This window comes from Jaculus jaculus, chromosome 13 (genome assembly GCF_020740685.1).
Source record: "Jaculus jaculus isolate mJacJac1 chromosome 13, mJacJac1.mat.Y.cur, whole genome shotgun sequence".
In the NCBI taxonomy this organism is placed as follows: domain Eukaryota; kingdom Metazoa; phylum Chordata; class Mammalia; order Rodentia; family Dipodidae; genus Jaculus; species Jaculus jaculus.
Window position 1 is genome coordinate 46945704 of NC_059114.1, and position 22829 is coordinate 46968532.

The 22829-nt window shown below is 45.8% G+C and overlaps 2 protein-coding genes across 2 annotated transcripts in view; one reads left to right on the forward strand and one right to left on the reverse strand.

Annotated features, from left to right (window-relative positions):
* Slc23a1 (solute carrier family 23 member 1) lies at positions 1-14686 on the forward strand. The gene is made up of 15 exons (XM_004652440.2): positions 1-107; positions 573-713; positions 1075-1232; positions 1981-2069; positions 2179-2246; positions 2373-2554; positions 2686-2806; positions 2960-3116; positions 3402-3549; positions 4038-4143; positions 4369-4498; positions 4595-4738; positions 5575-5670; positions 7768-8034; positions 13957-14686. Exons 1-14 carry the CDS (start codon positions 72-74, stop codon positions 8013-8015), a joined length of 1824 nt encoding a protein of 607 aa, XP_004652497.1. The 5' UTR covers positions 1-71; the 3' UTR covers positions 8016-8034; positions 13957-14686.
* Positions 12170-22829, reverse strand: part of Paip2 (poly(A) binding protein interacting protein 2) — a 16172-nt gene continuing 5512 nt past the window's right edge. Inside the window, exons 2-4 of the mRNA XM_004652442.2 lie at positions 20454-20617; positions 19381-19560; positions 12170-13304 (exon numbers count right to left, since the gene is read on the reverse strand). Of these exons, the coding sequence (XP_004652499.1) occupies positions 13248-13304; positions 19381-19560; positions 20454-20591 (375 nt within the window). The 5' untranslated portion in view covers positions 20592-20617 and the 3' untranslated portion in view covers positions 12170-13247. The remainder of the gene's footprint in view (positions 13305-19380; positions 19561-20453; positions 20618-22829) is intronic.

The window sequence follows — 22829 nt, forward strand, 5'->3', positions numbered from 1 at the left end:
GTAAAGTCCTCCTTGGCCCTGGTAAAGTCATTCTCTTCTCCTCAGAAGCTCCTCAAACCTGTGTCCCAAGGATGAGGGCCCAGGAGGATCCCGAGAGTCAGACACAGGTGATGAGGGATGAGGGGAGCGGGGCAGGTGGGGGCTGGAGGGGTCTGTGAAGTCCTTTCTGGGAAGGAAGAGACAGGTTCTGATGAACTTGATTAAAAAAAAAATGACAGTCCCGAGGTGAACGTGGCACTTGGGGGATGGGTGGAAATAGAGGAGCCTGCAGCTTTGAGACTGACTGACTTGAGCTGGGGAGTCAGAACAGCCTCCTTCCTCCTCAGTGAGAACCTCAGTGACCTCCAGGGGGCAGAGGTGGGATCGAGGGGCTTGAGGGGCTTATCCGTTGTTATTGATTTGGGTCCCATTTTCTAAGTAGCAAACCCTGCGCCTCAGGGCTTTAGGAGCCACCAGGTGGATGGACTTGGGGAAGGGACCCCTGCCCTCCTTCACTGAGCTGTTTGGGAGTTCCTGGTGCCTGGCTCAAGGGCTTTGTCCCTTCATCACTCCACTCTGTTTCTCCTGTCCAGCATCAGTCCTTGGGTTCAGCAGGGACTTCCGCCAGGAACCCACAAACGTCCCTGACCCTGCCCGCTGAGCCCAAATTTGACATGTTGTACAAGATCGAGGATGTGCCGCCATGGTACCTGTGCATCCTGCTGGGCTTCCAGGTGGGCCTCCCCGCCCCCACACTGGGCATTCCCTAGGAATCCTCCCTGGCAACAAGGTCCTCTCAGGTTAGAGAAAGAGCAGCCAGAGGTCAGCGCAGTGACTGTCACCTAGCAGCGGTGCAGAATGGGGCAGAAGCAACTGGATGGCTTGTGGATCCTGATCTTGTGGCGGGGAGGTGGTCTAGCCACACAATAGCTTGCTGGGGAGACTGCGGGCCTAAGTGGCGAGTAGTTACTCTTGGGATCCCTGCGAGGAATCTCAGTGCCGGTGATTCGGTCCACTGAGGCCGTTGTGGGAACTTGGGTTGTCCCTGCGCGCACGTGAGCTCCACGGGCGCTCTCTCTCCTCTCGCCACTCCAGCATTATCTGACATGCTTCAGTGGCACCATCGCTGTGCCCTTCCTCCTGGCTGAGGCGCTTTGTGTGGGCCGCGATCAGCACATGGTCAGCCAGCTTATTGGCACCATCTTCACCTGTGTGGGTATCACCACTCTCATCCAGACCACAGTGGGCATACGGTGAGCTGCCCCTCCTCAACTCATGAGTATGTACACACACGTTGTGCCAGCTGTCCGGTGAGCCATGTGGCACAGCAGGTGGTCTTACTTGGGCTTTTAAAAAAATGTATCTTGAGAGAGGGAAAGAATGGGCACCCCAGGGCCTCTTGCCACTGCAAACTCCAGATGGCAGGCATCACTGTGTATCTGGCTTAGTGGCTACTAAGCTGGGTCCTTGAGCTTTACAGGCAAGCAAGCGCCCTTAACCACTGAGCCATCTCTCCAGCCCCTTACCTTCTTGGGTTTCTATGGGACAATAAAGACATGCTTTGCCCCATATGCTGATACTACCCCCAGTGCAAGCCTTAGGGCTAGGTAGTCAGGCTCCTACCCTGGGTTCCTCAGAACCAGGAGGCTGCAGGGTTACAGAAGTGTGCCCTAGCTTGGCTTTTCCCAAGCCCTACCGGAAGGCTCAGGATCAGTACTTCCGTCTCCCCGCCAACGATCAGCATGGGTGAGTTTACACACCTATGAAGGCCTGGGGAACTCCTCATTCATTGTGAACAGTCCTAGGCCTGACTGGCAGAGGGATGGGAGATTGTGAGCAGAGATCAGATGCCAGAGTTGAGGAGGTCACTTTGGAGCACATGGCTCATTACTGTATTGAGACGGTGGGTTGAAGGCCAGTCTTCCTGGGGTCTTACTGACTCGCCTCTGTCCCCCGTGTGTGTCCTTCCCGTCCCCTGTGGCTGCTGTCTGCTCCCTCCAGGCTGCCACTGTTCCAGGCTAGTGCCTTTGCCTTTTTGGTTCCAGCCAAAGCTATCCTGGCCCTGGACAGGTGGAAATGCCCCCCAGAAGGTGGGCTCATTTTTGTTATCTGGGCTAGCGGAGAGGGGAAAGACCAAGGCAACTGTCCGGAGTCTGGACAGCAGTGTGTACTCATGACATTCTTCTTTCCTGTCTCCAGACGAGGTCTATGGTAATTGGAGTCTGCCCCTGAACACCTCTCATATCTGGCATCCTCGGATTCGAGAGGTAAGAGGATGCCAGGAGCCCAGGTGGGGCTAAATGAAAATGAGAGTCACTGTTCAAAGAGGCAGTGGAGGAGCTTACATTTTGCTATTGGTCAGGTCATGGTGACTTATAACTTTGTCTTTTTAGATCCAGGGTGCAATCATGGTGTCCAGCATGGTGGAGGTGGTAATTGGACTGATGGGGTTGCCTGGGGCTCTGCTCAGCTACATTGGACCTCTCACTGTCACCCCCACTGTCTCCCTCATTGGCCTCTCTGTTTTCCAAGCTGCTGGCGACCGAGCTGGTTCCCACTGGGGAATCTCAGCTTGGTGAGCAGACACTAGCCAGGCCTGACCCCTACCCAGTCCCAGCCCCCAACCCCTTTATGTCCTCCCCTCAAAGTTCTTGCTACTAACCCCAGCCTGGCCTCCCAGCTACCTCCTGTGTTCTCTGCCCCCAGCTCCATTCTCCTGATCATCCTCTTCTCCCAGTACCTGCGCAACCTCACCTTCTTGCTGCCCATTTACCGATGGGGCAAGGGCCTCACTCTCTTCCGCATGCAGATCTTCAAGATGTTTCCGGTAAGGAGCCGGCGGGTATTAGGTCTAGGGCAGGGGAAGGATAGCGTGGGAGCTAGAGCCAGATAAAAAGGAGAGAGGGCCCACAGGCGGTGGGGCCACAGCACCAAGACAGACTTCAGTGCCTGCAGCTCCCCGTCACCCCACCTGCTGCAGATCGTGCTGGCCATCATGACTGTGTGGCTGCTCTGCTATGTGCTGACCCTGACAGACGTGCTGCCTGCAGACCCCACAGCCTACGGCTTCCAGGCTCGGACTGATGCACGTGGAGACATCATGGCTCTCTCTCCCTGGATGCGCATCCCCTACCCCTGTAAGAAAGCCCATGTGAGCCCCTCTGCTTCCAACTGACACCCGTGTGAGACTCCTGGTGACCCCAGCAGAGCTGACAGTGCATGGGCCGCATTTGTACTGTGCTGTGTAAGCCTTCCTCTAGTCCTAACCTCTGAGTGACCTGAATAAGCTCCCACAGCTGTGCAGCTCCCGTCCCAGCCCGAGGCCTCTCACCAGCCAGCCCCACTTCCCCTAAAGCAGTCCCCTGTCCAGTACCAACGCACCACAGGCTCCTCACTGTATCCATCCTGTTTCCCCATTCCAGGTCAGTGGGGTCTGCCCACAGTGACTGTGGCGGCAGTCCTGGGAATGTTCAGTGCCACGCTGGCTGGCATTATAGAGTCAATTGGTGACTACTACGCTTGTGCCCGCCTGGCTGGTGCACCACCCCCTCCAGTACATGCTATCAATAGGTATACCTACCTGTTTTCAATGTTGACCCCTTAGGAAGCAAATGTAGGGATGGGGGTGTAGTCACAGGGTTGTGGGCTTGGGGAAGTTACTTTCACTTTCATACTTCGTTTTCTTTGTTAATGGGGTGGGAACACTCATCATTGGGATTGCTGGGGATAACTGAGGAGATATGGAGTCCTCAGTAAACCACAGCCATTTCCAGCGCTTGACATGCACTCTCTAACACCATCAGTTAACTATCCTGTGAGCCATCTGCCCTTAATATCCTCATGAAAAACATGAGGAAACTGAAACCCAGAATTGCCCAAGAAAGTAAGTGCTAGGGCACTGGGTACCAGGGCTCCTGGTTTCCAGACTGGCTTAGAGTGGGCAGTACTACAGACTGTGGCAACCTGCACAATCCCAGAGGGGCAGGCAGCAAGCCAGGGTGACAGGACAGACTGGTGAGGGGCTGGCACAGGACCTTTTCCCATACCTTTCCTTACAGGGGCATCTTCACTGAAGGCATCTGCTGCATTATTGCAGGGCTGCTGGGCACAGGAAATGGGTCCACCTCATCCAGTCCCAACATTGGCGTCCTAGGGATTACCAAGGTGCTGTGCCACCAGCCTGAGCAACACAAAGTCTCGTGAGGGTTCAATGTGTGGCAGGCCCCAGTCCAGGCCTGGGCCTAGTCCCACCCTGTCTCTGAGACTACCCATTTATGCCTAGTTCTAACAATAAGCCCTGCACCTTGAACTAACCCTAAGGCTCTACGGCTTGCCTGACCCCAGTCCTCTGGGTCAACCCCATTCCCCTCCACCCCCTGGCTTCTGCAGGTGGGCAGCCGTCGTGTGGTCCAGTATGGTGCAGGGATCATGCTGGTCCTGGGTACCATTGGCAAGGTGACTGCTCTATTTGCCTCACTTCCAGACCCCATCCTGGGAGGGATGTTCTGTACCCTCTTTGGTAAGTGCCGAGCATGGGCCTGGGGGTGCAGGGCCAGTGACGGTGGTAGGACACACCGAGTTGGGCTGTGCCTTTATAGCTCTTCCTCACCCACAGGCATGATCACTGCTGTGGGACTATCAAACCTGCAGTTCGTGGACATGAACTCCTCCCGCAACCTCTTTGTGCTGGGATTTTCCATGTTCTTTGGACTCACACTGCCTAATTACTTGGATTCCAACCCAGGTGCCATCAACACAGGTACTTCTTCTGTATTGTTTCTGGAGATGGGGAATTGCGGCAAGCACAAAACTCCAAGCACATGTGTGATGAGGGCCTGGGTTCAGTCCCCAGCACAGAAACAAAACCTCCAAGTACAGCCCCTCCTTTAAAGGCTCCACATGTAAAGCCTTAATACCCTTCTTTACTCTGGTTAATTAGCCTCTAAACATACACATACATACTTACATATATGTGTGTATATATATATGTATACATATACATACATATGTGTATATATAAATATACAGAGAGAGAGAGAGAGACAGGGGAAGGGGGGTCTTAAGTAGCCCAGGCTATCTTCAAACTCACTATATAGCCAAGGCTATCCTTGAACCTCTGATCCTCCTGCTTCCACTTCCCAAATGCTAGGATTACTGGCATGAATCACTATACCCAGTTAAGATGCTGAATGGTAGCATGTTCACAGCTTCATGAGACAGATTCTATTATCATCCTATTTTTTCCCAGAGGAACATAAGGCTCAGGGCCACTAAGTGACTTGTTCTAAGCCAACAACTAGCAGCTGGCAGAACTGAGACTGAACCCTACTGATAGGCTCAAAAGTCAGCATTAAACTGGGCATGGTGGCACATGCCTTTAATCCCAGTTAGAGGTAGGGGGATCGCCTTGAGTTTGAGGCCAGCCTGAGACTACTACTGAATCCCAGGTCAGCCTGAGCTGGAGTGAAACCCTACCTCAAGAAACAAAAATCAAAACGTCAGCTTGTACCATTCAGTGGTTGTGACTGCGTAAGAAGTCAGCAGCTCGCACGAGCAGGGAGCGTTACAGCCATTAACTCTGGGTCTGTTCCACAGGCATTCCTGAAGTGGACCAGATTCTGACTGTGCTGCTGACGACCGAGATGTTCGTGGGCGGGTGCCTTGCTTTCATACTGGACAATACAGTGCCAGGTACGGTTCAGCTTTGGGAGGGCAATACTGAACGAGACTGAACTTGTGCACCCCAACAGATGACTCCCAAACAGGAGCCGTAGCTATGAAGGTCTACAGTGAGTCGCAGGAACAGACAGACATGTGGAGTGCCCGTTGCCTGGGGAGAGAGACAAAAGACATTAACATGCTTCCAAGGTCTTAAAGAGCATGCGGTCATGAAAATTATTTCTGGGTCCTAGGAGTCCTTTCTTCATCTTTTTTTTTTTTTTTAGGTAGGGTCTCACTTTAGCTCAGGGTGATCTGGAACTCACTCTGTAGTCTCAGGCTGACCTCAAGCTCAGTGATCCTCCTGCTGGGATTAAAGGTGTGCACCCAGGCCCTCATCACACATGTGCTTGGAGTTTTGTGCTTGCCCCAATTCCCCATCTCCAGAAGGTGGTGCTCAGACTTTTCTATTTCTTTATAGCAACTGGGCTGATATTCTGGTCTTTTTTAACTTTGTGAGAAAGAATGGCAGCACCACTACAAACTCCAGACAAATGTGGCACCATGTGCATCTGGTTTATGTGGTTACTGGGGAATTGAACCTGGGTCCTTCAGCTTCACAGGCAAGCTCCTTAATCACTAAGGCTTCTCTCTAGCCCATATTCTTTGCTTATATAGAGCTGGACAGATTAAAAGGCAGCGCTGGTTTGTGGGCAAGATCCACCCATGGCACACAAACAGAAGTGAAATAGCTTCAAAGGCCTTAGGGAGTTTGAGATGAAGGGTTTGGGGTGAGCAGCTATGCATTGAGAGGCTTTTCTTGATTCATGCAGCTAATAATCTAAGCTACCCAGATGTCACTAACATCAAGTAGAAAGGCCTGGCTGGCTCTTTTTCTTTTTGGTTTTTCGAGGTAGGGTCTCGCTCTGGTCCAGGCTGACCTGGAATTAACTCTGTAGTCTCAGGGTGGCCTTGAACTCACGGCGATCCTCCTACCTCTGCCTCCCGAGTGCTGGGATTAAAGGCGTGCACCACCACGCCCGGCCTGGCTGGCTCTCTTACACCCCCATCCCATCAAGCCAACTGAGCACAAGCAACCATCCTTGCCAGTGATGTCAGGTCACATGGTCTTCAACCTGCACAGATGAATTTGCCTGAAGGTATATAAACTGCATTCAGATTCAGGGCTGGCTAGCTCGGAACTTTAGTCTGCAACCACGGAAGAGCCCAGCTTTCCTCACGCCTGAACTTGTAGATGGCCATTGTGCATTTCTTTTTAAAATATTTCATTTATAGAGAGGGAAAGAGAATTGGTGCACCAGGGCCTCTAGCCACAGCAAACGAACTCTGGGAGCATGTGTCACTTTGTGCATCTGTCATACATGAGTACTGGGGAATTGAAACTGGGTCCTTAGACTTTGCAAGCAAACACCATCATGGCTAAGTCATCTCTTCAGCCCTCCCCCCCTTTTAATGAGACAGCAAGTAACAGGGAGTGAACTGGCATGTCAGGGCTTCTATACACTGCTGTCAAACTCCAGACACGCGTCATCCTGTACGCATGTGTGACCTTGTGTCTAGCTTATGTGGGTTCTGGGAAGTCATACCTGGGTACTTAGGTTTAGCAGGCAAGCACCTTAATTGCTAAGCCACCTCTTCAGCCCCTCTTTTTTGTGGGGGAGCTGCAGGATCTTGCCATGTAGTTCAGACTGGCCTCAAGCTCATCATCCCCCTGCACCTACTTCGCACAAGCTGAGATAACAGCTGTGGCTTGCACTTACACTTATCTACAACCCAAACGTAGGACAGTCAGCATGCTTCAAGAGAAGCTGATGTTTACCTGTGTGTAAGTAGAGAGAATTGGGTACACCCAGGCGTCCAGCCTCTGCAAACAAACTCCAAAAGCATGTCCCGCTTTGTGCATCTGGGTTTATGTGGGTACAGGAAATTGAACCTGCATTCTTTGGCTTTGTTAGCAAGTGCCTTAACCACTAAGCCATCTCTACAACTCTATTTAAAATTTAAAGACATTTGATTATAAAATCTGTCTTAGGACTAGGGGAAGGGGAAAGGGAAGGGGAGGTAGCGGAGTTGGGAGCCCTAGTAAATTACTTTACTGTCCTCTTCTAGGAAGCCCAGAGGAAAGAGGCCTGGTACAGTGGAAAGCTGGGGCCCATGCCAACAGTGAGACGTCTGCTAGCCTGAAGAGCTATGATTTCCCCTTTGGGATGGGCGTGCTAAAAAGGATTCCCTTTCTGAGATACATTCCTATCTGCCCAGTCTTCAGAGGATTTTCTACAAGATCAAAAAATCAGCCTGCAGTTCCAGAAAACACTCCACAAACTACAGAAACCGGATCTATGTGCACCAAGGTCTAAAAAATTACTCTAGAGAAAGGTAAGACGTATATCTGGCTTTTGTTTTGTGAGTTGGGTATGTTCAGGAGAAAGGTGGACGGAACAGAAACCTCATGTATGTGGATTCTGGATAGAATGTCATTTTATAGAGGGCAGAAATGCCCAACCGATGGGTGCCACTAGTATATAGTAATAATCCTTGTAGATAGGGGCAGAACATAGACTAGCTACAGTCTATATAAGCAGTCATGGGCAATCTTTATCCTTGAATTCCAGTATGCTAAATCCTTGCTTTATTCTTTTAATATTTTATTTTTATTTATTTATTTGACAGAGAAGGTGGGGGGAGAGAGAGAATGGACCAGGGCCTCCAGCCACTGCCAACGAACTCCAGACGTGTGCACCCCCTTGTGCATGTCTAACGTGGGTCCTGAGGAATTGAACCTGGATCCTTTGGTTTTGCAGGCAAATGCCTTAACTGCTAAGCTATCCCTCCAGTTCATTGCTTTACAGCCGGGCATGGAGGTGCACACTTTTAAACTCCAACATTCCAGAGGCAGACATAGGAGGATCATCGAGAGTTCAAGGCCACCCTAAGACTAAATAGTGAATTTCAGGTCAGCCTGTGCTAGAATGAGACCCTACCTTGAAAAACCAGAAAAAAAAATTTTTTTTTTTTTGTTTACTTGAGAAAGAGGCAGACACACAGAGAGAAAGAATGGGCAAACCAGGGCCTCTAGGCACTACATATGATCTCCAGATACATTTGCTACTTTGTGCATATGGTTTTATGTGCACCCTGGGGAATCAAACCTTGCTTTTTTGGCTTTGCCAGCAAGTGCCTGAATGGCTCAAGCCATCTCTCCAGCCCCTTTTTGGTTTTTTTGAGATAGTCTACTCTAGCCTAGGCTGGTCTAGAGCTCACAATATAGCTCAGGCTCACCTCCAACTCACAGAAATCCTATCAGTTTCCCAAGTGCTAAAGTTACAGGCATGAATCGCAACATCCAGCTCCCCTCACCTTTTTTAAGAATTCATTTAAGATTTATTTTTATTTATTTGGGAGACAAAGAGGGAGGGAGAAAAGTGTGCCAGGGCCTCTAGCCACTGTAAACAAACTTCAGACCCATGTGCCACCATGTGTATCTGGCTTACATGGGACTTGGAGAATCGAACCTGAATCCTTAGGCTTCACAGGCAAGTGTCTTAATTGCTAAGCCATCACTCCAGCTCTCACCCTTTTTGAGACAGGATCTTGCTATGTAACATATGCTGTTCTACTTGATATGCAGCCAATGCCACCCTGAAACTAGAGAAATTTCTACCTGGCCTGTCTCAAGTGCAGGATTTCATAGTCATGGTTAATGCTTCTGACATAGAAAAGGTTAAGAATAAGGACAGAGTTAACAGGAAAAATCCTATATACATTGTTGCTTCAATTTCAGTACTCATAAAATTAAAACCATCTTGAGTTACCCTAAAACTATGCCAACAAAAGCCCTAGAGAAGGAATGGAGATGGCTTAGCAGTTAAGGCACTTGGCTGCGAAGCCTAAGGACCCAGGTTCAATTCTCCTGGTCCCACGTAAGATAGATGAACATGGTGACCCATGGGTCTGGAGTTCATTTGCAATGGTTAGAAGCCCTGGTGTGCCCATTCTCCCCCCGCCCCACACTCTGTCTCTAATAAAGAGAGAGAAAAGCCCTAAGGAAGTGATCATTTGTCCCTAGAGCTTTGAAGTATATGAGCAGCTGATGTTCTGAATCCTTCCATCTCTTATCTTTGAATGCAGGTGCTTGACTCTGGTTAAACAGTCAAGTAGTAAGGTATCACTCTAGCTCAGGCTGATTGGAATTCACTATGTAGTCTCAGGGTGGCCTCGAACTCTTGGCGATCCTCCTACCTGTGCCTCAAGTGCAATGCTGGGATTAAAGGCATGCGCCACCATGCCCAGCTCAAGTGGGTTTTCCTTTAAATTAGGCAAGTTCCAACAAAAGTCAGGCATGATGGGCCCATGCATATACTAACAGCTTATAGGAGGCAGAGCCAAGAGCATCCTAGGTTTGAGGCTAGCCTGAGTGTGCCACTTGTGGTATCTGTGGTAGTATTAGAGAGGGTAGAGAACAAAGGGGTTCAATTATGTTATGGCTTCAGAAAGAAAAGAATGAAGCATGGTTGTTATTTTCAGAGTTTCTTTAAAAACCTGTTTAAAAAAAGAAATCTTGGGATGGAGAGAGGGCTTAGCAGTTAAGGTGCCTGTGAAGTCTAAGGACCTAAGCTCAATTCCCCAGAACCCATGTAAGCCAGATGCACATGCGCTTGGAGCTCATTTGTATTGGCTAGAGGCCCTGGCACACCCATCCTCTAACAAATAAAAAAATATATTTTTTAAGCCAGGCATGGTGGCGCATGCCTTTAATCCCAGCACTCAGGAGGCAGTGGTAGGAGGATAGCCATGAGTTCAAGGTCACCCTGAGAATACAGAGTGAATTCCAGGTCAGCCTGGGCTACAGTGAGACCCTACCTCGAAAAAACAGAAAGAAAAAATATGTATATTTTTTTAAAAGAGGAACCTTGGCCAGTATGGTGGCTTACTTGTAATCTTAGCATCTGGGAGGCTGAGACAGGAGTATGTGGTCAGTTCAAGGTCAACCCGAGCAACAAAGATCCTGTTTCAAATCAAATCAAAACAAAAAAATAAATGGAAAAATAAAGGAGTTGAGAGAGATTGTTCAGTGGCTAAACTGCCTTCTGAGCAGCTCTTGAGTACCCAAATTCAGATGTGGTGGTTTTCTGTGATCCCAGTGGACATTACACAAGAAAGGAGGTGGAGGCAGAATTTCCTAGAGACTAGCAAACAAAGAAGTAAATGTAAGAACCCAGCCTCAAACAAGGTAGAAGGTGAAGACTGACCCAAAAGCTGTCCTCTGACCTCCATACAAATGCACATAAACATTTGCACACATATTCCAAATAATTAAAAAGATATACATATATATGTGTGTGTATATATATATTTATATGCTTTTTTGAGTTGAGGGAGAGAGTAAGTATGGGTACACTAGGGCCTCCTGCCACTGCAAATGAACTCCACAGACACATGTACCACTTTGTGTATCTGGCTTTATGTTAAGATACAAGGGAATTGAACCCAGATGTTCATGCCTTACAATCAAGCACTTTTAACCACTGAGGCATCTCCTCTCAGCCCCTGTTCTCCACCCCCCTCCAACCCTGCCCCCAGCCTCTTGCTGGGTGTAGTGGTACGCACCTTCAATCCCAGCACTCAGGTGACAGAGGTAGTAGCATTGCTGTGAGTTCAATGCCAGCCTGAGACTACATAGTGAATTCCAGGCCAAACCCTACCTCAAAAAAGCCAATAGCCCCCAAAAAAGGGACTCTTAGTTGAGTGTGGTAGAGCAGCACACCTTTTATCCTAGCACCAAGGAAGGATGTGAGAGGCCAGGCTGGAGCTCTGGCTTAGCAGTTAAGGCATTTGCCAAAGGACCCAGGTTCAATTCCCCAGGACCCACGTTAGCCAGATGCACAAGGGGACAAGTATCTGGAGTTCTTTTGCAGTGGCTAGAGGACCTGGTGTGCCCATTCTCTCTCTTACTCCTTCTTTCTCTGTCCAGTAAATAAATAAATAATAAAAAGAAAAGAAATAACTAATGACTACATGGTCCTCTTCAACCCAATAAACTCAAGCAACATCCAAGGCATTGAACATGTTAAGCAAGTGTTCTACCATAGTTTTAAAAAGGATATATATTTTTTAATTATCTGAGAAGGATAGGGGCAGATGGAGAGAGAACAGACATGTCAGAGCCTCTAGCCTCTGCAAATAAACTCCAGATGCATGCGTCACTTTGTGCACCTGGCTTATTTGGGTACTGGGGAATCAAAGCCTTAACTGATAAGCCATCTCCTCAGGCCAAACATGGCTACCTTTTATTGCTCTGACATTTCAATCTCAGGCAACAAAAAGGAAGGACAGGGTAATGGACAGTATTCTACTGCTGCATTATGGACAGCAACATCCTTGCTAGTATGGATTCTAACAAATCCTCTCAGCACATTTCCCCAATTGCTTTCACCTAAGGTACTGAGCCCCCAATAAAGCGAGTATCAGCACTGGAGTCTGCAGTCTAGCACCAATAAACACAAGCATCAGCTCAGTTCTACTATTATTTATTTTTTTAAATATTTTTGAAAAAATATAATTTTTTTACAATATTTTCAACTTAAACACTATTCACACTGAACATGTATGGCAGCTTAACCTACCCAAATATGAAGTTTAAGAAGCCAAAACTGTTCTAGCTTTGTTAAAAGAAAAATTGTGCTGCAGACTATTTTCATGATGGTTAACAAAGCAAGGAAAAGCACCACTCAAATCACGTTACAATCTCCTCAGTACTCCAATTGGATTATGGGCTGGTGTTGGTCTTGTATTAGACTTCACACAGGTATGATATGATGCAACAAATCCTCAGAAAAAGCAATTCTCAAATCATACTTCCTCAGGTGTTAATACTGAGACAACTCAGTTATTTCTAACATAACACACCAGAAAACCTAGCTCTTATCTGATTTTCACTTTGCAACCTCAGTCACCAAAGACACCTTTGCTATAATGAATTGTTTCAAATTAACAGACTGTTCAGAAAAAAATTTCTTTTTTCGAGGTAGGGTCTCACTTTAGCCCAGGCTAATCTGGAATTCACTATGTAAATCTCAGAGTGGCCTCAAATTTATGGTGATCCTCCTACTCTGCCTCCTGAGTGCTGGGATTAAAGGTGTACACCACCACGCCCGGCTAGAAAAAGATTTTTGATGAGGACAAATCCAACTGAGAAATCTGCTAAACAATTAGAACCTAATTTAAACTTAGTTTTACAAAGTGTTGATTAATCTTAAGGACTTAGTTTAGCCTCAAAGACAGACAATTCAATACAATTTGGAGGATTTTTAATTCGTTATTTTGTCACAATTTGACTGGTGCGGCTTTCCTTGCTGTCTTTACATTAAGCCATGGGGCCAATTCTACTTTCAGTAAATGTTTGACAGCTTTTTACTTAATAACAGTCTCAGCACTTTTATTAAGCATGCAAGACTAACAAAAACTTTGGCAATGCATAAGTGTAACACAGTGACGAGAGAGCTTTTACAAGTTAAGTCTTCTAATACTGCCTTCACAGTGTGGAAATTGTGCTACATCCACCAAAAGAGGGCCCCATCTACTCAAATATTTTAGTACTTCACCCCAGGAACAAACTCCTTTGCATTTGGGTTCAGATTGCTCTTGACCTGGAAAATAAGTACATAAAAAAAAAGCAAGTTCATTACAGAAGGCTGCAGACACTCAGAAGCATTCTGTCTATAACCATACCACATAACCATGTTAAATTAATGTTGTTGAAAAATGATTTTTTTGGGGGGGTCTTTTGAGGTAGGGTCTTACACTAGCTCAGGCTGACCTAGAATTTACTATGTAGGCTCAGGGTGGCAATCCTCCTACCCCTGCCTGGGGTAATGCTGGGATTAAAGGCGTGCGCCACCATGCCTGGCTATATTCTATGTACTTTTTAATTTCAATTTTTTTTTTTTTTTTTCTGGTAGGGTCTCTCTCTCTAGGCTGACCTCAAACTCAACAGAGATCCTCCTACTTCAGACTCTTGAATGCCCAGCAATGTTGAAAATTTTAATTTTTTTTTATTTTTTGGGGGGAGGGGGTTTCTCGATAGGGTCTCACTGTAGCCCAGGCTGACCTGGAATTCACTATGTAGTCTCAGGGTGGCCTCAAACTCATGGCGATCTTCCTACCTCTGCCTCCTGAATGCTGGGATGTGCCTGGCTCCAATGTTGAAATTTTGACTGAAGTAATTGGGGCATTGCTAATGAATTACTTTTACTGAAAACTTCAAGTTCTCTTTCTACAACTGTCTTCTAATTCCCACAGGAGGCACTGTATATAACAGGAAAATCACATGGAGAGCCAGAACACCAAAGATGCAAATGCCAGCTCTTCCTACTCCATAAGACTGGATAAATCACCCTCTCAGCCTCCATTCTCACATCAGTTTTAAAAAAGGGAAGAACGGAATGAAGTTTCTAAGCACTGTAGAGACTTGTACCAATGATTCTATGTTTCTATACGTTTACTTTCATAAGCATGTATATTGATATACGGGAAGAATACCTAGAGATTTTCCTCTATCATATTTTGGGTTACAAGTTGATAAAAAGATACCAATACAGATTATAGAGTTTAAATGCTGGTATACAAGGCTGGAGATGTGGCTGTACAGTTAAAGGAGCTTGCTTGCAAAGCCTGACAGCCCGGGTTCAACTTCCCAGTATCCACTTATAAGCCAGATGCACAAAGTGGTGCATACATCTGGTGTTCATTTGCAGTGGCAAGAGGCCCTAGTGCACCCATCACTCCTCTCTCCCCCTTTCTGTTGGCAAATAAAAATATTTTAAATGTAGGTATACAAGGAAGTTTTAACACTGAAATTGATCCCAATACCAATTACTTTACTTTGAGACCAAAACATAGTATTATAACATATTGGAGCAATTAATTTATTTCATAATTTATATAGAAAAATATACTTGGCTGGGCGTGGTGGTACACGCCTTTAATTCCAGCACTCAGGAGGCAAAGACTGGAGGATCGCCATGAGTCTGAGGCCACCCTGAGACTACATAGTGAATTCCAGGTCAGCCTGAGCTACAGTGAGACCCTATCTTAAAAAAACAAAGGAGACTAGAGAGATGGCTTAGCTGTTAAGGCACTTGCCTGCAAAACCAAAGGACCCAGGTTCGAATACCCAGGACCCACGTAAGCCAGACACACACGGGGCACATGTCTAGAGTTCATTTGTGGTGGCTGTAGAGGCTCTGGTATGTCCATTCTCTTTCTGTCTCCTCGCTCTCTGCTTGCAAATAGATAAATTAAAAAAAAAAAAGGCTGGAGAGATAGCTTAGTGGTTAAGGCATGTGCCTGCAAAGCCAAAGGATTCTTCGGCTTCAACTCTCCAGGCCCCATGAAAGCCAGATGCTAAGGGAAGGCATGCACCTGGAGTTCATTTGCAGTGGCTGGAGGTCCTGGCGTGCCCATTCTCTCTGCCTCTTTCTCTCAAATACATAAATAAATATGTTTTTAAAAATTCCTGGACAGGATATATTTTCTCTTCTCCCTATAACTTTAAAGTATATAATTTTGAGACTGGCTTGCTAACAAAAATGTATGCTTAGCATGTTCCAGAGCCTGGGCTTTATCATCACAAAGGAAGAGGAAAACAGAATGATTTAAAAGGCTGCCCCATTTTTTATTTTTTTGTTCATTTTTATTTATTTATTTGAGAGTGACAGACAGAGAGAGAAAGAGGTAGGGAGGGGGAGGGGGAGAGAGAGAGAGAGAGAGAGAGAGAGAGAGAGAGAGAGAGAGAGAGAGGAAGAGAATGGGCACACCAGGGCTTCCAGCCAGTGCAAATGAATTCCAGACACATGCACTCCCTTTGTGTATCTGGCTAACGTGGGTCCTGGGGAATCAATCCTCGAACCTGGGTCCTTAGGCTTCACAGGCAAGCGCTTAACCACTAAGCCATCTCTCCAGTCCAAAAAGCTGCCTCTTTTTTTGTTGTTGACTTTCTTCCTGGTATGGTTTCACTGAAGACCAGGCTGACCTGGAATTCATAGTGATCCTTCTACTTTGGCCTTCTGAGTTCTGCAATTAAAGGTGTGAACCACGGTGCCCAGGAGAATTCCAGTTTTGGGCAGAGAGAGAAGTTTAAGAATGAATTAAAGTAAGCTCAAATAGTCTGAATCAAGCCAGTTTCTGAGTTATGGACTGATATAAAGGACTTTATTCAAAATAATCAGGATTATTTGTGACATGACTAACACAGGCTGACCTGGAATTCACTATGTAGTCTCAGGGTGGCTAACACAGTATATCCAGATTCCCCCCCCACACCCCCACTCTAGCCTGGGCTAAACTGGAACTCACTCTATAGTCCAGGCTGTCCTCCAACTCATATCAATTCTACATCAGCTTCCCAAATGAGTGTGTCATCATACCTAGGCCCAACAGACATTTTGTTTTGTTTTGTTTTTTTGTTTTTTTAAGGTGGTGTCTCTAGCCCAGGGTGACCTGGAATTAACTATGGAGTCTCATAGTGGCCTCAAATTCACCGTGATCCTCCTACCTCTGCCTCCCAAGTGTTGGGATTAAAGGTGTGTTCCATCACTATGCCTGGCTCCAATAGACTTTGTATGCAGCACAAACCTTAACTGCTAAAGCCATCTCTCCAGTTCATTTAATCATATATATACATGCACACACACATACATGTGTGTGTGTGTGTGTGTGTGTGTGTGTGTATATATTAGTATTTTTATTTATTTGTAAGCGGGGGGAGAGAGAAAATAGGCACCCGTGGGCCTCTTGCCACTGCAAAGTAACCCCAGATGCTTGCACCACTCTACACACATGGCTTTACCAGGGTAATGGGGAAATTGAACCCCTGGGCCATTATGCTTTGAAAACAGGTGCCTTTACTCAATGAGTCATCTCTTTAGCCCAACAGACTTCCTCCACCCCCAAGGTAGATTCCACTTTAGGCCAGGCTGACCTGGAATTCACTATATAATGTCAAACTTGCCTCACAGTGGTCATCCTTCCTCTGTCTCCCTGAGAGCTGGGATTAAAGGCAGGTGCCACCAGCAGCCAGGCAGAACGACCCCCCCCCCAATAGGTCTCACTCTAGCTCACCTGGAATTCACTATGCAGCCTCATGGTGATCCTACCTCTGCCCCCCAGGGTTGGAGCTAAAGGTGTGTGCCACCATGCCGGGCTTTTTTTTTTTTTTTTCCCCATGCCGGGCTTTTTAAATACAGATGTGTTTTGTTTGTTTTTATTTTCAAACTCCAGAGGCATGTACCACTTTGTACATCTGGCTTACATGGGTCCTTTGGCTTTAGGAAGTGCCTTTAACTGCTATACCATCTCTCCAGGCCCAGACATTTTTTTTTAAATTTTATTTTTCTTTATTTGAGAGAGAGAAATAGACAGGTAGAGACACACAATGGGCATGCCAGGGCTTCCAGCCACTGCAAACAAACCCCAGATGCATGTGCCTCCTTAGGCATCTGGTTTACATGGGTCCTAGGGAGCTTAACCTGAGTACTTTGGCTTTGCAGGCAAGTGCTTTAACTCTCCAGCCCTAGCCCCAGACTTCTAAGATAATACTATTACTCAACTGGGTCACTTTTATTGCAACAAAAACTATAATAGAACGTAAATTCAGGGGTTATCCATATAGTCCTTTAGCAGCAGGATAGTTTCTAAATGCCTGAGAGCATAATGACTATAATACAACTGCTAGAATGCTTTACAGAAAATTCACATACCTCCAGAAATTGTGGTTCATACCTATAATCCCAGCATTCAGGTAACTGAGGGAGGAAGCCAGCCTGGGCTATGGAATGAGTTTCAGGTCAACTTGAGCTAAAGTGAGACCCCCACCACCTCAAAAAAAAACAAATCCAGCCAGGTATGGTGGCGTATACCTTTAATCCCAGCACTTGGGAGGCAGAGGTAGGAGGATTGCCATGGGTTCGAAAATACAGAGTGAATTCCAGGTCAGCCTGTGCTAGAGTGAGACCCTACCTCAAAAAAAAAAAAAAAAAAAAAAAAAAAAAATCCAAACAAACAAAAACATGCCTAGAAAACTGATTCTCAGCAGGCATGGTGGTGCACATCTTTAATCCCAGCATTTGGGAGGCAGAGGTAGGAGGGTCACTATGAGTGAGGCCACATAGTGAATTCCAGGCCAGCCTGGACGACAGGGAGAACCTACCACAAAAAACAAAACAAAAGAATGGAGACTTGTTGGAAAGAAAGGCTTCAATGGGAATGAGCTAAGAAAGGTGTGGTGGTGAATATGATCAAAATCTATTACAGGGGCTGGGGGATTGCTTAAAGTGCTTGCCTATGAAGCCTAAGGACCCAGGTTCAATTCCCCAGAACCCACATAAGCCTGATGAACAAGGTGGAACATGTCTGGAGTTCGTGTGCTGAAGGCCCTGCCATGCCCATTCTACCTGCCTTTCTCTCTTGAAATAACTAAATAAAACATTTAAAAATAAATACTACATATACATATGGGGGAAAAAAGGTGAATAAGAAGGGTTGAAGGGAAGGCTTATTGGTTAAGGCATTTGCCTGAAAAGCCAAGGGACCCAGGTTCAATTCCCCAAGACCCATGTTAGCCAGATGCACAAGGGGAAACTCGTATCTGGAGTTCATTTGCAATGGCTGAAGGACCTGGTGCACCCATTCTCTCCCTCTCTCTCTAATATTTAAATAAATAAAATATTTTTTAAAAAGATGAATAAGAATGTAAATCTAAGTTTGTGTTTTCTTTTGTTTGCTTTGAGGTAGGGTCTCACTCTGGCCCAGACTGTCCTGGATCTCACTCTGTAGTGTGTGCAACCACACCAAGGTCTTCTTTGTAAGAGGTAAAATATCACTGTAACTCAGGGTGACCTGGAACTCACTCTGTAGCTCAGGCTGGCTTCCTCCCTCTGCTTCCTGAATACTGGGATTATAGGCACAAGCCACTATGCCTGGAGGTATAAAAGTTTTTAAAAAGCATTCCAGATGTATTTTATAGCAGCAGTCTCCAGAAGAGATTAAAGGCATGGGCAAGCACACCCTGTATTTGTGTCCTCCTTTTACCAAGAGTACATAAAAATGGGCTGGAAGGATGGTTTAGTGGTCAAGACACTTGCCTGCAAAGCCAAAGGACCCAGGTTCAACTCCCCAGGACCCACGTAAACTAGATACACAAGGGGATGCATGCATTTTGTAGTTTGTTTGCAGTGGCTGGAGGCCCTGGCATGTCCATTCTCTCTATACCTGCCTATTTCTATCTCTCTCTAAATAAATAAAAATAAAAAATGAAATATTAAAAAAAAGCATGATCTCAAGTATCTATGAAAACTTGGGGCCTGGTGTAGTAGCACACACCTTTAATCCCTGAACTTGGGAGGCAGAGAGCTGCAGGAAAACCACTGTGAGTTCAAGGCCAGCCTGAGACTACATAGTGAATTCCAGGTCAGCCTGTGCTGGAGTGAGACCCTACCTCAAAAAAAAAAAAAAAAAAAAAAAAAAAAAGAAAGAAAGAAGTGTGTGTCGGTGGTCAAAGAGTCCCTGGTGTTGCCAGAAGTCACTCCTCATCCTAAGTGAGACTGAGAGGCTTCTGCTTCCACTCTTAAAAGCAGCACAGTTTTACAGGACATGTACACTCTTCTTAAATAGATGGCAGTTGGGAAAGTTGAGCTAAGAATTAAAAAGATGAAAAATAACTTTTACCACAAGATCTTCCAGAGAGGAGCCATCACTGATAACAAGGTCATTAAATTGGTCTTGGATTTGGTCCATAGTTTGTGGGAGATCTCGAGCTGGAATAAACCACTCGTGTTCTTCTTCCTCCTCCAGCATTTCTTGGAAACAGCGTTCAATAAATTCTTCTTCCCACAATTCCTCTTCTATCTAGATTTATAGTAAACAAACAAGGAATAATTATAGCAAACTTGGTAAGACATTACTGGGGGAAGGGCCTGGAGAGGTTTAGCAGTTAAGGCGTTTGCCTGCAAAGCCAAAGGATCCTGGTTAAATTCCCCAGGACCCACGTAAGCCAGATGCCAATAAATAAAGTTAAAAAAAAAAGACATCAGTAGGTATGGCTTAAAGCATCTTGAACCAAGTCATTTAACACTATAATGTGCCAGGTGTAGTGGCAAATGCCTTTAATCCCAGAACTTGGGAGGCTAACAGGAGGGATGCTGTGAGTTTGCTGCCAGCCTGAGTTACAGTTACTAGTCAGCCTGGCTAGAGTGAGGCCCTGCTTCAAAAAAATACCCACACACACACAGCACCAGGCGTGGTGGCACATGCATGGCTTTAATCCCAGCAATCAGGAGGCAGAGGCAGGAGGATTGCTATGAGTTCAAGGCCACTCTGAGTGTACATGTAGTAAATTTCAGATCAGCCTGGTCTAGGGGGAGACCCAACCTCAAAAAAACAAAAAACAATAATGAAAAAAAAAACAAAAAACAAAAAAACACGGGTCTGGAAAGATGGACTAGTCATTACAGTGATTGCCTATGAAGCCTAAGGACCCAGGTTTGATTCCCCAGTACCCATGTGAGCCAGATGCACAAGGTGACGCATGCTTGTAGGGTGGGACCTTGAAACAAGCTGCCCAACTAACATCAACAAGCAGTTCAGTCTAGTCGTAATTAGCAGCCAAATAAAAGAGAGGAGTGGCAGCCCACCAATCCACAGACTTGGACCAGATGAACAAATTTCAGGTCCGAGCATATGTATCAGTTGAGGGCCATAATGATGATATAAAAAAGAACATATTGGCAGACAAAACTAACTTGTCTGTTGAATTCCTCTTCATTTTCCATCCACATGTACTCTGCAAATGGATTATCGTCTTCATGAGAATGACCATTAATAATGACGTCTTCATTGATGATGCTTGGGCTGGTACTGCTGCGACTTGGATCTTTCATGGTTGGAGTCAGTTGTCGTTTTTAACCTTTAAAGAAGCAGCCACAGTTAATATAGTCATTTTTCCATTTCTTGCTAAGCATCTATTGTAAGATCAGCATCATAGTTAGGTGCTACAAGACACAGCATGTTAACTAGAAAGCTTCCTATTTTTTGCCCAAGTGATCTTTATGTTTAAGAAACAGTTGAGGGCTGGAGAGATGGCTTAGCAGTTAAGTCACTTGCCTGCTACCTAACTACCCGGGTGCAATTCCCCAGTAACCATGTAAAACCAGATGCACAAAGTGGCACATGCATCTGGAGTTTGACTGCAGTGGTTAGAAGCCCTGGTCTACCCATTCTCATTCTTGCAATTAAGTAAGCAAAAATATAATAATAATAATTTTTTAAAAAGGCAAGCATGGTGGCGCACACCTTTAATCCCAGCAATCAGGAGGCAGAGGTAGGAGGATCGCCATGAGTTTGAAGCCACCCTGAGACTTCATAGTGAATTTCAGGTCAGCCTGAGCTAGAGTGAGACCCTACCACGAAAAAAACAAAATAAATAAATAAAAATAAAAATACAGGGCTGGAGAGATTCATTTACAGTGGTTGGAGGTCCTGGAGCACCCACTCTGTCTGCCTCTCTTCTTTCTGTTTGCAAATACAACGCTTAGCCTAACAACCCAGGATCAATTCCCCAGTACCCATGTAAAGCCAGATGCACAAAGTGGCATAAGCAACTGTTTGTTTGCAGTGAAAGAAGCCCTGGTGTGCCTATTCTCTCTGCTTACAAATAAATAATTTTAAAAATATATAGTTCTAAGCCTGGTATGATGGCACACACCTTTAATCTGAGCACTCTGGAGCCAAAGAGGAAGGGAGGATCACCGTGAGTTCGAGGACACCCTGAGACTACATAGTGAATTCCAGGTCAGCCTGGGCTAGAGACAGACCCTACCTCGAAAAACCGGGGGGGGGGATAACAACAGTCCCATGAGGCATGGTGGTGCATGCTTTTAATCCCAGCACTCAGGAGGAGACTGAGGTAGGAGAATCACTGTGAGTTTGAGGCCAGCCTGGAGCTACATAGTTCCAGTTCAGCCTTGACTAGAGTGAAGCAAAAAAAAAAAAAAAAAAAAAAAAAAAAAAAAAAAAAACAATAAGAAAAAAAAAAAAAACACCACACACAATAAATAAAAATACTCTAGGCCTGGGGTGCTTCCTTATAAAGGCTAGTGGCCCAAGTTCAATTCCCCAGTACCCACATAAAGCCAGATGCACAAAATGGCATATGCCTCTGTAGTACCTTTGCAGCCCTGGAGTACTCATTCTGTCTCTCTCAAATACATAAATAACTTTAACAAAAAGACACTTTAAACCAGGAATGGGGACACATGCCTGTAATATCAGCATTATGGAGGCTGAGATAGGACTGAGTTCAAGTTCTAGGTCTGCCTGGTCTACAGTAAGACCCTGCCTCAAAACACACACACTCCATATATCACCAACCAATTCATTTATTTTTATTTTATTTTTATGATACTAGATCACATTCAGGGCTTCCTAAATGCTAGGTAAGCAATGTAACACTGAGCTATTCTGTTTGGCTCCATTTTATGTTTCTAATTTATTCACGTGTTTGTGTGTCTGTATGGGTAGGCCAGGGTCTCTTGCTGCTGCAAACAAATGCCCATCTGGCTTTAAGTGAGTGGCTAGAGAATTGAACCAAGGCCAGAACACTTTGCAAGCAAGTGCTTTGAATAGCTGAGCCATCTTCCTAGCCCCAAAATGTCATTTGCATTCATACTTGAATAAAAACTTAAGTTGGAACCAAATTCTTCAAATTTTGTCCTTTTAGTCAATAACCTGTATTAAATTATTCTGACTTTCACTGTTGTAGAAAACCAGTTTTCTTTCCTTTGTCAATGTACTATTTAAGATGACAGCTAGCCAAGGTTAGCAGCATACACTTGTAATCCGAGCTACTCAGGAGCCTGGAGGCAAGACAATCAGAAGTTCAAGACTTGATAGGAGATGATGGGACAATTCTAGTGTGTCCTACAACTTTGATAAGTCACCTATTCTCTTGATCTGAAAGATCATGCAGGCTCAGAGAATGAAGTCCAAACCAGTGTAGTCTACAAGAGGAGAGTCACAACAGAGGAATGTTTCCAAGGGAAGCCACATGGTCAGCATGGTCCTGACTTACCCTAGCAAATGACACAAATGCTGAACCACAGAGCTCCTTCCTAGGTCCC